The 13,040-nt window shown below is 39.1% G+C and overlaps 1 protein-coding gene across 2 annotated transcripts in view; it reads right to left on the reverse strand.

Moving 5' to 3' along the window:
• Window positions 1-3,075: 3,075 nt before the first annotated feature.
• The window catches only part of DZANK1 (double zinc ribbon and ankyrin repeat domains 1), a 38,531-nt gene continuing 28,566 nt past the window's right edge, over window positions 3,076-13,040 (reverse strand). Inside the window, exons 15-18 of one of the 2 annotated variants that reach the window (XM_042466414.1) lie at window positions 8,346-8,426; window positions 6,231-6,330; window positions 4,237-4,311; window positions 3,076-4,094 (exon numbers count right to left, since the gene is read on the reverse strand). In XM_042466414.1, the coding sequence (XP_042322348.1) occupies window positions 4,268-4,311; window positions 6,231-6,330; window positions 8,346-8,426 (225 nt within the window). In that variant the 3' untranslated portion in view covers window positions 3,076-4,094; window positions 4,237-4,267. Of the gene's footprint in view, window positions 4,095-4,236; window positions 4,312-6,202; window positions 6,331-8,345; window positions 8,427-13,040 lie in introns of both variants that reach the window. The other variant, XM_042466413.1, reaches the window with a different exon arrangement.

The raw sequence follows: 13,040 nt of genomic DNA on the forward strand, positions 1-13,040 counted from the left end.
CTTCAGTTGCATGTGAATTTGTGTTTATTAAGTGTCTAATTCATTATGGTGACAAATGGAGTCAAAAGGTATGCTGAAGATATCAAATGGAGTCCTTTTCTTTACAGCAAGTGGCGAGAAAGTCATTTTATCAGGAGAGGTCAAAGACAGAATTGCCCTTTCCATTCTGTTACCAGAATTACTGAACTATATTGCAGTAATTTCATTTTGTCACACTTCAGCTGTACATCATGAGAGGAAGGGGAAAGATAGCTTGCATGTGCTCAGGAAAATATGGAGACGGTTGCTGCTCCAATACATTGCAATTTTAGAGGTATTTTCTGCCAACTTCACTCTAGTCTAGGAGTGGGGGAAATGCAGCTCATGGGCTTTCTCAAAAACCCTGAAACCCCTGATCCCCCCCCCCCCCGCAAAAAAATTTTTGGATGAAAAATCCAAAAGCAGCAGTTAACCCTTCTGTGACTACACCATCACCCAAATCAAAAAGGTCCTGCCAGAAACCAGGACTAGAAATGCAGGTTCTCTGCTTCTGTTTTTGGCTGAAAATTGGGCAGAAATGGAGTGGCAAGGGCTGCTGCAGGAGAGTGATATGGCCCTGCATTCATCACAGTTACCATTCCCCACTTCAACCATGATCTCTCTTTGCTGCCAACTTCTTAGAAAATAATGGGGCTCTAGTCTTCCTGCTTAATAGGTATCATGTCCGCTGCCCTGACCATTTTTCCATTCTAGATCACCAGGAATTAGAACTGTCTGCTGAGGTGACAGGAAACTCTCCCAAAGTAACTGAAACCATCCTGTTCCCCTGGCCTTGCCTTCCAACTACATAATCGTAGTTCTTAATCAGCCTCTCCCTCCTTAAAGAAATCCTGAGTCCAAGTGAGTCTGAACTCTACCAGGTAGTCCACGACAAATGCAATTCTGAAAATTTCTATGTCAAGATCACCATCATTCCACCTGGCACAGAAAACCAGGTCCAGAGAATAGCCTGGCCAGCATTGGAGGGGTCAGAACCCTAGTGTGTGTTCCTTTTCTTTCTTTCTTTCTTTCTTTCTTTCCTCCCCCTTCTTTTCTTCCCTTCTCCAGTTTCCTTCTCTTTGATTGTATATTATTTTGATTGTAAATTAGATTGGTTGTGTTAAAAATTAATAAGAATGAATCTTTAAAAAAGAGAGAAAGAATTTGTTGGTTCAGGGTTCATTGAGAGCCCGTACAGACAGACCAAAATAAAGCTGCTTCGCATCATTTTGGAGGTATGCTGTTTAAATGATGCATGTGTCCTAAGAGTCCAGAAGCCGCACCAAAGCCATGTTCCAGTCCTAAGGACTGGAGCACAGCTTTGGTGCAGCTTCTGGCCTTTTAAGATGTGTGTGTCATTTAAACAGCGTACCTCCAAAGTAATCCAAAGCAGCGTTATTTTAGCCTGTCTGTATGGCCCTGGAACAATCTAAATATAATATGGTTAAAGTTAAACAAATGGATTTTGAGCACAATTAATTATTAAAGCTAGGGTACTCTGAATTAGTAATGGACACAATTTTATTGTCTCAAAGGGAATCAAAGCATTTTCTTTGTTTTTTAATCTTTTTTTATTCATTCATTAAAGCAAGTCAAAAACAAGACAAAATTTAGACAAACACCATAAAACAAAGGACAACATAGATTATCATAACACTACACATATAATTATATATTAGTTTTTCAAATCAACTCCCGCCCTTCCCCAAAAGCATTTTCAAAATAGTGTGGCACAGTATATTACTGGGAACAGTATTTCAATTGATAATGTCTTTGAATTTCTGCAAGTAGGAATTGATAAGGATTAAACCTTAATACACCAAGGCATCAAGTAGTTGCACTATCAACAGGACTTTCATTTGAGGGTCAAAATCTATCGTCATACCCTCACGATAAATGATTCCTAAGAGGAGCAACACTGAAGGCTCCAAGAACGACACACAGATTTCCTTCTTGAGATTTAAATCTAAGGCCAGAGAGACGACTGGAGCGTTTGAGTTGCTATCAGAAACATTACACTTTGAAAATAGCATTCTTAGTGCTATCACATCTACCTAGAGATTTTCAAAACTGGCAGCACTCGCAACTAATGAGAATTTATTTTAAAGAAGACAGTTTGGTTCTAACGTTAGACTCTTTCTAACAACTCTGTTCGCTGGCTGAAAAACTCAAAACAGTGCATTTGCTTGCTTTTTGCTCAAATCCAAAACATCCAACGGAGTAAATATGGCACGCATTGGCTGTGCGTAGAGCAGTATAGTTGTATGTCAAGAGAATGAGAAACAATAGGTACTGAGGCACTGTTCATATCATTTAATCCAAGAACAACAGGTCATGAAGCTTAAAAAGGTTGATTTCAAGGTGGATAAGAGTGTGTATCCACCTATGGCGCTTTACAGACCACCCAAAAGGGCGGTCTGAAAAGCGCCCTCATTTGCTGCACGGAGGAGCCTCAGTGGCCAAACTGCGCGGTTCCTCCACGCAGCAAAAAAGCCGCAAAAACCATCTTTTTGCGATGCGCTAATGACACAGCAAGGCACCAATGGCGCATTTGCAGCGTCATTACCGTGCCGAGATGTGCAGACACTAAGGATCCGCTACGTTAGAATGGGCTCCGCCATCTTGTACGTGCTCGGCGTACTAGGGTTAGGACCGTCCGGAAAGGACACCCCTTCCTAACCCTAGTACGTGCCGAGCACGTACTAGGGTACCCATGCGGAACGGGCCTATGTTATGAATTACAGAACAAACCAAGGCCAGTTAATATTTGGGCCCAGTCTGAAAGATCAATGGCAACTACACATACATATTCTTTAGCAACATTGTTAGAGGATATTTGTGAGTCAGTAGGATGGAAGGTCAGTGTTGAACCATGACACTGGAGACCAGGGTTCAGTTCCCAGCTTGGCTCTGTAACCCATTGGGTGACCTTATGCAAGTCACATGCTCTTGGCCTTAGGGGGAGGCAATGGTAAACCTTCTTTGACCAAGTCTTGCCAAGAAAACCCCATAATAGGTTTGCCTTGGGATCACCATAATTTAGAAAAATCTGAAACTCATAGGTAAGTAGATTGCTCCTCTGGACCACCAAAAATTACCATTCATGGCTCGTACCAACTTCTCATTTTCTACTCAGGGGGAAGCCTTGTTAAACTATCTCTTGCTTAAAGCACAGATTTGACTTCTCTTTTGTGTGGAGACATTTTAAATATTACATTTACTTGTAGATTCCAAGACTAGGATACATAAAAGGCAAGGAAATACAAGTATTTAACTGAAATTGTGCTGGGACTGCTAGCATGATATAATGCTTTGAATGTTGGACTAGGACTCCAGGAGACTAGGGTTCAAATCCCCACATGGCCATGGAAACCCAATGGGTGACCTTCAGGAAATCACATTCTTTCAGATTTAGCAGTAGACTATGGTAAACATTCTCTGAATTAATCTTGCCAAGAAAGTCAAAGTAACCAAGACAATAAAGGTAATGCTGTGGAGCAATACTTTTCTAATATGATTGCTAAACAAAAGTAGTAACCTCTGCATAACCAGCAATTAAACTTGAGTGTGTATATCTTTCTAAGGAATGGAAAATGATTTGTGTCAGAAAGATACTGTGAACTGCATGTAGCAACGCTATCTTGAGCCTGGATCAATTGTGAATTCATAGGCATAGTTCAGAGCACAACAGAATCACAGTTGAGCCACTGAAAAATGTTTAGTTGACCACACCTTGCTACCATCAGCCAGAGAAAAAATTGTTGCATGAACCATTCATCAGTAAAGTTAATAGATCTCACATGAAACTTGCCATTAGTAAAGTTAGCCTTACACATAACTAACTTTAGAAGCCATATAAATCAAGAGGAAAATTTCCATAACTTTAGTCTTCCAAACAAAAATGAATTCTGAAACTATTGAGATTAACAATTATTTTGGATGGGGTAGGCTTGTTCAGCTTCCTCTATTCTAGTTTATTAGCAAACAAGGAAATTATTTTGTCACTTCCAGTCTTCAGTGCCAAACTGCAAGCTGATAATCCACTGGCATTCTTCTTTTTAACATCTGCATTACATCTGTGGAGAGAATATCTGTTTTAAGAAAAGGCTCTAGTTGCTAGAACTATAGGGAAGAAAGGATTGCAAGGCCAGAATACCATATTTGAATGGGTGAACATGACTTCCAAATCAAGGACTTTCCATGGGATGCTTAACTTACCCTAACAAAACTTCAGTGCACTTCCATCCTTTCAGACCAAGCAAGAGTGCTTCATGAAGAGCTGTGTTGTTAAGTCTGTATGAGGTAGGGGAGGAAAGGTAGTAAGAATAATCAGAAGCCATCAGTTGTAATACAAGGAAAGATGGGAGTTTGTTCATAGGTGCACGGCAACTATTTTACTAAAGCAGCAGACGTTAATCTTTTCCAGAACTGGAAGCTATATTTATTGCAATCCATAAAATTGGCCAATTTTGGAGTTAGCTTTCTGTTTCTCCTCCACTCTGTTTAGCATTCATTCTTTTTCCACTTACATTTTTAAATAACCACAAAAATGTTGATACAAGTTTAGTCTGTAACACATGTTGTCAAAGGACAACATACTTTAAAATAATAGCTAAAAACAGTCTACTAAACAATATGCTTCTTAATGTAGTAACTTGTGAGATGCTGTTTTCCTTTTTAGGGGCAGGGATCATGGTAATTGCCTCCAACTAAAGGACAAAACAATGCAGCTTCTGGAAACAGACGGAAGAGACACATGCAAAGGCTGCATGAAGTTTCCAAAGCTCAGGGAATCAGCGACCTAATGCTAAATGAATAAAACTGAAATGCCTGTTAGAGAATGGAATTTCACATTGTAACTATAATGTTGTCCAATGCATATCAAATGTTCGGCTACCAAATGCATCTGCTGGTGTGAGGTTAATTTAGCCATTGTTTTTACCACTTTGAAGGGAGGTGAACATTTGCACTTGGAAGCACCAAGGCACACAAATACATGCACATAGAAACCCTAGCAAGCTTTATCCTAAGCTTTTCTTGCTTAAGTACTGACCACAGAACCATTCTGTTACTCTGCCTTCTTATGCCTCCTCTACCAGCCCCAGTATTTATCTATTTTGCCTGGCATACAATGCATATATATTGGACTACTTCAGTGGGTTTGGGATTAACACTGTGGTTGTTTCTGAGAGTGGGTCTGTGCTACTCCAGCTTGATCAACATACCACATTATTTCCCCATGACAGACAAGTAAGCAAGTGCCCAAAATCTCAGCTAGCTTGGCTAGTGGTCATGGATTCTGGGAGCTGAAGTCCAAAATAGGTGGAGGACTGAGAGCTGATGATGTAAATCCCCCTCATTTGGAGTTATGTCCTCTGAAAAAATATTGCCAAGAAAACCCCATGATAGGTTCATCTTGGAGTCGCTGTAAGATGGAAATGACTTGAAGGCACACAACACAAACACACATGTTGTGACCTCTGTGCTAAATGGCAACACTGCACAATTGAACAACTGAAGGAGTACAGCTGCCTCTTCTAACTCGTGGATCTTGGTCCACAACCTTGTAAATCTGGAGGGGATCCCTTTGCTATTTTTAATGGGTGCACACACACAAGTGCACGCACGGGCATGCGCCCCTTTCAAGCCTATGAAGCTTGAATATGTGTGAGTATTTATTTTCATGGGGGGGGGGGGGGATCCGGAAAAGATCCCCCATGAAAATGGAGGGCCAACTGTACGTTTTTACAGCAATTACAACAGGGCAGACATATGCATTGGTTGGGAATGTGCATCCCCATACACAATGGCACTGCATGTGCAGTTGCACTTTCCTGACCCTGAACTGAATGCTGAAGTTGTGCATGGGACAAAAATGTCCAACTACTTACACTGGTGAACTTACACATTGGTAAGACAGTGACAGGATTCCAGCCAATTTGTGTAACGGTAGAAGAATATAAGAAAAAATATTCTTATATTAGCATAAGATCCCAGTAAAGCAATTTTTTGAGATATCAGCATAAGCTTCAAAGTATATAGACATATTCAGACTGTGAAAGAGCCAATTAGATTTTCCCCTTCCCATACAATATTTATAGTTCACCTTATACTAACAGATGCTTTTTGTAAATAAATATTAAAAAGTAGACCAGCATGAAATAGTTGAAGATGGCTGACGTACAATCCTGACTGATGGTCAATGTCTGCACCTTTTTGTACAAGAACAGGAATAGCTTCATGATGATTGTTCAGGACTGCCAACGTTAAAACTGGTTGGTCGTCATTATTGGTGCAGTTGGGGTCAGCTCCCTGGGATATAGAAAAAAAGGAGACAATCAACCATTTTATTGTTTATTGATTGTATATCCTACCTTCCTCCCAATATGGCACCAAATATGAAACTCAAAGAGAGCCCTCTGTGTGCACCTGAAGCCAGTTGGGGGTGCTGGATTGCTTTTTGACAACCCGCTTCCATGCTCTCCCTTTCCTCCTGCCCTTCCAGCAGTTCAGGCTCTATGGAAAAACATTAAGAGCAAGGAGTGGGCAGGCAAGGTGTACACCAATTTGATATCTTCTCCTCCAACTACTTGCCAGTTGGATGCCTATTTAACAAGCCCACCACAAGCTAATTGTCAAGGTCCCACCAGATGCGGTTTTGGGTTGGCAAAAAGCAAAAGCAAACCAAACCAAAATTAAAAAAAAGGTTAAAATCCTACCTGTCCCAAGATGACCAGCAGTGTTCACACTGCACTGAGGCCAAGTGGGTGGATTGTGGAGATCTGGTGAAAGGAGGTATGTGAAGGGGTGATGAGCCCTTAAATAGCCTCCCTCTCAACCCCTGCACATGATCTCACTTGGCCCCATGAGCCAAGCACAAAGTCCCTTGGTCTCCTCTCATGGAGGCCAACACAGAGCCCTCTCCGCTACAGCACCATTCACCATGCAACATTTTGACACCACTGCTATTGCTTCATTCTATGGAATCCTGGGATTTGTAGTTTTGTGAGGCACCAGCATGCTTTGGCAGGAAGGCTAAAGACCTTGTAAAACTATAAATCCCAGGTTTGCATAGGATGGAGCTACAGAACCTAAAGTGGTGTCAAGCTGCATTATTCCTACAGTATAGATGCACTCAAAATGTTTTTGTGTACTGTTGTTTTTTTAAATACTCATTGATCTATCATATCTTCGAAGTGTTTCGGACTGGTTTGCTTTCACCTATTCAGTTGTCTTTAGACATTAATTTATAATTACATTTTTGTAGTATTTATATAAATCTTTCCATTGTGGATTGTTTCCATTACAACCTGTTTCCATCACTGCTATACTAAGTCCTTTCATTTTCTTTTACTTGATATACTGGTCTATTTGTGAAAGTTATTACGGTATTTTGATTTTCTTGTTATACAACTGCTGCTTCCAATACTATTCTTTGTTGCTCACACATCTGTAAATATATTACTCTCAGCTTATTTAATGTTTATATACTCTGCTCAAAACTGTTCAACTTCTATTTGCTTTTCAACTACTTGACTGGTTGTTTTCATCTTTCCTTTTTCCTAGAAGCATTCAGGAGTGACAGTTTTGACCTTAATTACGTAAACATGTCACATACTGTATTCCCTAAAAATCTCAGAAACCCAAAAATATAATTTGGAAGTAGACTTACAGTCATATACAGTCATCCCTCCATATTTGCAGCTTTGACATTTGCGGATTTGATTATTCACGGATTTCATTAATATGTTCTCTCTAGGACTGTCTAGGTCCTCCAGTGCAACTCTGTGCTCAACTTTAACTAAACGTTGCACTGAAAGACCATTTGTAGCTACTCCAGTGGCATTCTATGGTCAGTGTCTGTTGGACATTGACCACAGAGTTGCACTGGAGGACCTAGAGATTCCTAGAGAGGTGTCCTCTCTGGTAAAAACAGTGTTTTTGTTATTTGCAGTTTTTCCATATTCACGTGGTCTTGTTCCCCTAACCCTAGCGAATATGGAGGGACAACTGTACTTGGGTTTTTGATGTTTTAAAAATATTTCTGTTTATTTTTGTTTTGTTTTGTTTTATTTTATTTTAATTTAGGGGTAGAATTGGCCCTAGATGTATAGACTTGCCCAGTCCTGGTCTGCAGGATATAACCTTGACATTTTGGTGAAAACTCTGAGATTAAAAGAGAAGCTAAATGAAAGTGTGAAAAATATGGCTCTGTTGTTTCCTGCATCCAAAATGATACCATATTGTGGAGAATATGCTTTTCCACACCCTAGTGATCTTTTATTCAAAAAATAGTATAGACTGCTGGGACAGTAATGAAACTTTACCTCATCAATCAGTTGTTCTATCAAAAAGGGATCTCCATGTCCTTCTGGACCCAGCTCCTTCAGTAACTGCCTTGACTCAGACTGAAAGAAAGAAGAAATGAAACAACAAATAGAGACTTTTCTGTTAATGTACGGTGCAGGTAAAATGTCTTATTTAACCACAGAAACAAAATTATATTTTATCTGCAAATCCATTTCTGCCAATAATGCGTTGAGAAAGACGTGTAAATCTGGATGGTGACTACACAGAGATAAGTTAACAACTACAAATCAAAACAAACTTTCTGTCAGATTTTTTTTAAAGGTGATAATTAAAACTTTATGATACCCCCTCCTACAAAAAATAAAAATACAATATACATCATTTCTGGCTTACAATAATTGATCTGATCTTCAACATCACTAAACAGAGTATTACATTCTGCTCGAATTACTCTCAGTTTTCCAAGGTGAAAACAAAAATGTAAAATATGAAGATCTAATTTGGTTCTTCCTATTAATTACTTGACTTGAAATTCCAAAAAACTGGAAACAAGGGAATCTTGAAAACTGGTGGAATAAAGTCTGGGAAGTATGGTTAATGGAGAATCTATCAGAAAAAAAAAGTCACCTAGTATAGGGACCTATGAACCGAAAACCATTTGTGCAATGTTGGTTTTCTCTCATAGACTATATTAATCACAATATACAGCTCTCGAAACCTCCAGCTCATCACTTGTGGATCAGGAATTATGTACACTCCTCAGAACCTCTGAATTCTTGATAATATGCTTAGTAACAAACCCGTATCTTATTTTTTCTGGTATTGTCATGCACATGACTATTTTTTTTATTACTGTTGTTATCTATAATTCCTTCTACACTGAAGTCTATTTGCATCTATTGATGAAAGTCACTTTGCTGTTAACATACAGCACATCTATGCAAATCCTACAAATAAAAGCTTTTCAAAAGTACAGTTAAATCCCTATAGACAATGCAAGGGATTCTACTTTTGAGAAGACAAAAATAATGCACAAGATCAAATCAATATTCCATGGAGCTTAGCATTTTGTCCATAAGCACTGACTAGCCAGCCAAGTAGCTGCCTCTTGAGAATGGTATTAATGTGATATCCATCCAATTTAGCTTGATCCTGAGTTTATCATAGTCAAAGCTCCATTAATGTTGACATTTTTATTACCATGCCTACAGCCATCAATAAGTCTATCCCTTTATGTAGGGAAACAACATTTCCAAAAGCAAAAAATGTAAATCAGTGTCAGTGGTAATTTATTCTCATGATTTAGGAATGAAATTTCTTTTATAACTAACAAAACCAGATAATGTAAATTAAATAAACCGAAGAAAAGTCCTGGCTCCATTCTTATTATCTATTTCACTAAAAAGGGAAGGATATAAAATGGAAGAAAACAGATAAGAGTTTGTATTTAATGAGATGAAAATATGGAAAAAGTTAAAAAGCCAACGTATTTGTGAGATGACAGTTCCTTAAATTTAATCCTACAGGGCAACAGAAGACAAATGTAGATCAGAAACAACAGAGATAAAGAAACATACAATAACAACAAAATAAATTTAACAATTTAAAAGCAAGAAAGTCACATATGACATATCACAATAATCAAGTATGGATTTTAAGAGAATTCATGAGAACATCTGTGGTACCAACTGAAAAACAAGAAAGAAGATCAGGAATTTTTATAAGGCTGAAGTGACAAAGTATAATTGTAACAAAAGTGGAAATAAAAAACTATATTTAGTATGTGCTCATTAAAGTGTCAGCCTCAAAGTAGGCCTTAGGTGGAGTGTCATGAAACTTGTCTCACTTCATGCCGTTCAATAATTTTTTAAAATAAATTACGTGGATGAGGGCATAGAAGAAATACCTATTACATTTTCCAGTAACACAAAACTGGCACAGACAAATGACAAACTACCTGTGTCTCATGGGACATACAAAGAATCACAGGGCAATCCTTCCCAATAAAGGAATATGCCTCAGGAGTGCTCCCAAAAAGTGAACATCCAACTTCATTTTTAAAAACCTCAAATGAAAGAGTTCACCACCTTCCAAAAGAATCTGTTTTACTGTTGAACAGCTCTTACAGTAAATAAGTTCTTCTAATATTTGGACAGAATCTCTTTTCTTGTAATTTAAATCCATTGATTTAAGTCCTACCCCGTAGAGAAGCAAAAAACTAGCTCACGCCATTCCTCACACAACAGTCCTTCAGATATTTGAAGACGCCTATCATATCACGTCTCAATTTTCTCTTCTATGGGCTAAACATACCCAGCTCCTCAACTTTTCTGTGCCAGACTTCTGCCATATCCTCTGGACATGTTTCAGCTTGTGAATATCATTCTTAGATATTGGCACAGTAAGGTCTGATCAAAGCAGAATGAAGTGAGATCATTATGCTCCTTGATATGAATAGTATCACCCTATGGATGTAGCCTAAGATTGCACTGGACTCCTTTCTTTCTTTCCTTCTTTCTTTTGCTGCCACATCAAACTTTTGACATAGGTTAACAAGAGTTCTAGAGCATTTTTAAATGTGCTAGGTCAAGCCAGGTAGCAGTACCTTACATTTATTCCTATAGACATCTGTTAGTTTTGGCCAGATCTACAACCTGTTAAGGTCAAAATGAATTCTGATCTTATCCTCTGGAGCAGTTATGGCAAACCTATGGCACGCGTGCCAGAGGTGGCACTCAGAGCCCTCTCTGTGGGCACACATGCTGTTGCCCTAGCACAGAGTTTGCCAGAGTTTCTTACTAGAAAGCCAGAGGAACGTGGCACTTTGCAATAAATAAGTGGGGTCTGGGTAGCAGTTTGGGCACTCGGTCTGTAAAAGGTTCACCATCACTGCTCTGGAGTATTAGCTATCCCTCCTAATTTGTATCATCTACAAATCTGATAAGCATGCCCACTATTCCATCATCCAAGTAATTTACAGTGGGCCCTTGGTACCTACTGGGGTTTGGTTCCAGGGTCCCCCATGGATAATAAAATCCGTGGATGCTCACAGCAAAATGGAAAATCAAGCTTTGCTATTTGGAATTTATACTTTTTTGGAATATTTTCAAGCCATGGATACTTGAATACGTGGATAAAAAATCCATGGATAAGGATGGCCACCTTTATAAGGATGTTGAACAAAGCTGAGCTAAGGATACCCCATTGGTCACTTCTTCCCAGGATGATGATGAATCACTGATGAAGACCCTTGGGTTTGGTCCCTAAGCCAACTACAAATCTATCAGAGATAGATAGCCCACATTTTACCAGTTTGTCCACAGCAATGTCAAAAAGTGAAATAAAGATACACTACAACCACAGTATTCCCTTTCTTTCCCAAACTGATAACTTTATCAGAGAGAGGGATTAGAATGGCTTCAGTTGTTTCTGGCTTTTACTAATCATATCATTCTTTTTGCAAGTGCCCACAGACTGATCGTTCACTGATCTGCCCTGGAAACTTCCGAAGTATTCACATCAAGCTGATGTGCTAATTTTTGATGTCCTCATTTTACTCTTCTTTTGAAATTCACGCTCATCCAGTCTGCTAGGACATATTCTGTTCTACAAAAATTCCTCTTTATAATTTTTTAAAATTAAACATAAAGAGAAGAACAAATATATATTTTTAAAGAAGAATAATAGTACAGTAGACTTCAAGAAATTCCTCCTATTTCTTCCTCAGAGGTAGCTACGTCCCTCCTCTGGCAGAAGGATCCCCTGTGACTGATCAAAGGCATGTCCCTTTCGCACTGTCAGCCAGTGCCTCAGACAAGGGATGTGTATGGGCCTTGTGGTCCAGGGTTCCTTATTCCTGCTAAGATGATATAAATGTCCCCAGACTTCGCACAGTATTGAATGTATGCTACGTGTTCCAAATACAGGAAGGAGGAGAGCTATTTAGGTGTCAAAAACAATACCATAAGTATGTGGCATATAAAAAAATGGGGAGGACACACAATATCACATGTTCCTTTGACTGGGTGTACAGTTATGGGGCTGGTGTTGTCTCAACCTAGGATTTTTCCATACAAGGCTTGTTCTTGCAACAGTTACACTAGTTTAAAACTATGGCCCCTCACATCATGTATTAGCCCACCACTTTGTCCTGGTTATATTTTTATAACAGATATTTTAATCTCCAATTTTAATTGTATCATATTTAATCCTGTTTTAAGGGGGAGGGAATTTGGGACATAATATTGAATGTGGATATTTTAATGTGTTGTGAGCTGCTTTGATTGTCTCGTCACAGAAAAGCAGGATAAAAATAAAAGTTTTATTTTATTATTTATTATTATTTATGGTAACATACCGCTTTCAAGTCAGAAACCACGCAATTGGGACTGCTTCCCCCATTGTGCTCTCTCCCTGACTTCTCCTTTAACCCCGCTGTCCTGCCTTATGCCCTGCCCAGCCTAGCTTTTGTTTGTCTCCCCCCTCCCTTTTCATGCAATTTTGGAGCTCTCCTTATGTGATTAAAGTCTTAAAAGAAATAGGAAAATAAAGGTAATCGGGGTGCTTGCAAATAGTGAGGGGGAAGGGAACGGGGAGGAGGGATCATGACACTATGCAACCAGCAATTGTGCAACTGCCACAAGAGCAGCATTTCAAGTGATTGCCAGGCCATTCACGGGTTTCCCCCATCAATGAAAAAGGATGGGTCAGGG

The sequence above is a fragment of the Sceloporus undulatus genome, chromosome 4 (assembly GCF_019175285.1).
Source record: "Sceloporus undulatus isolate JIND9_A2432 ecotype Alabama chromosome 4, SceUnd_v1.1, whole genome shotgun sequence".
NCBI lineage: Eukaryota > Metazoa > Chordata > Lepidosauria > Squamata > Phrynosomatidae > Sceloporus > Sceloporus undulatus.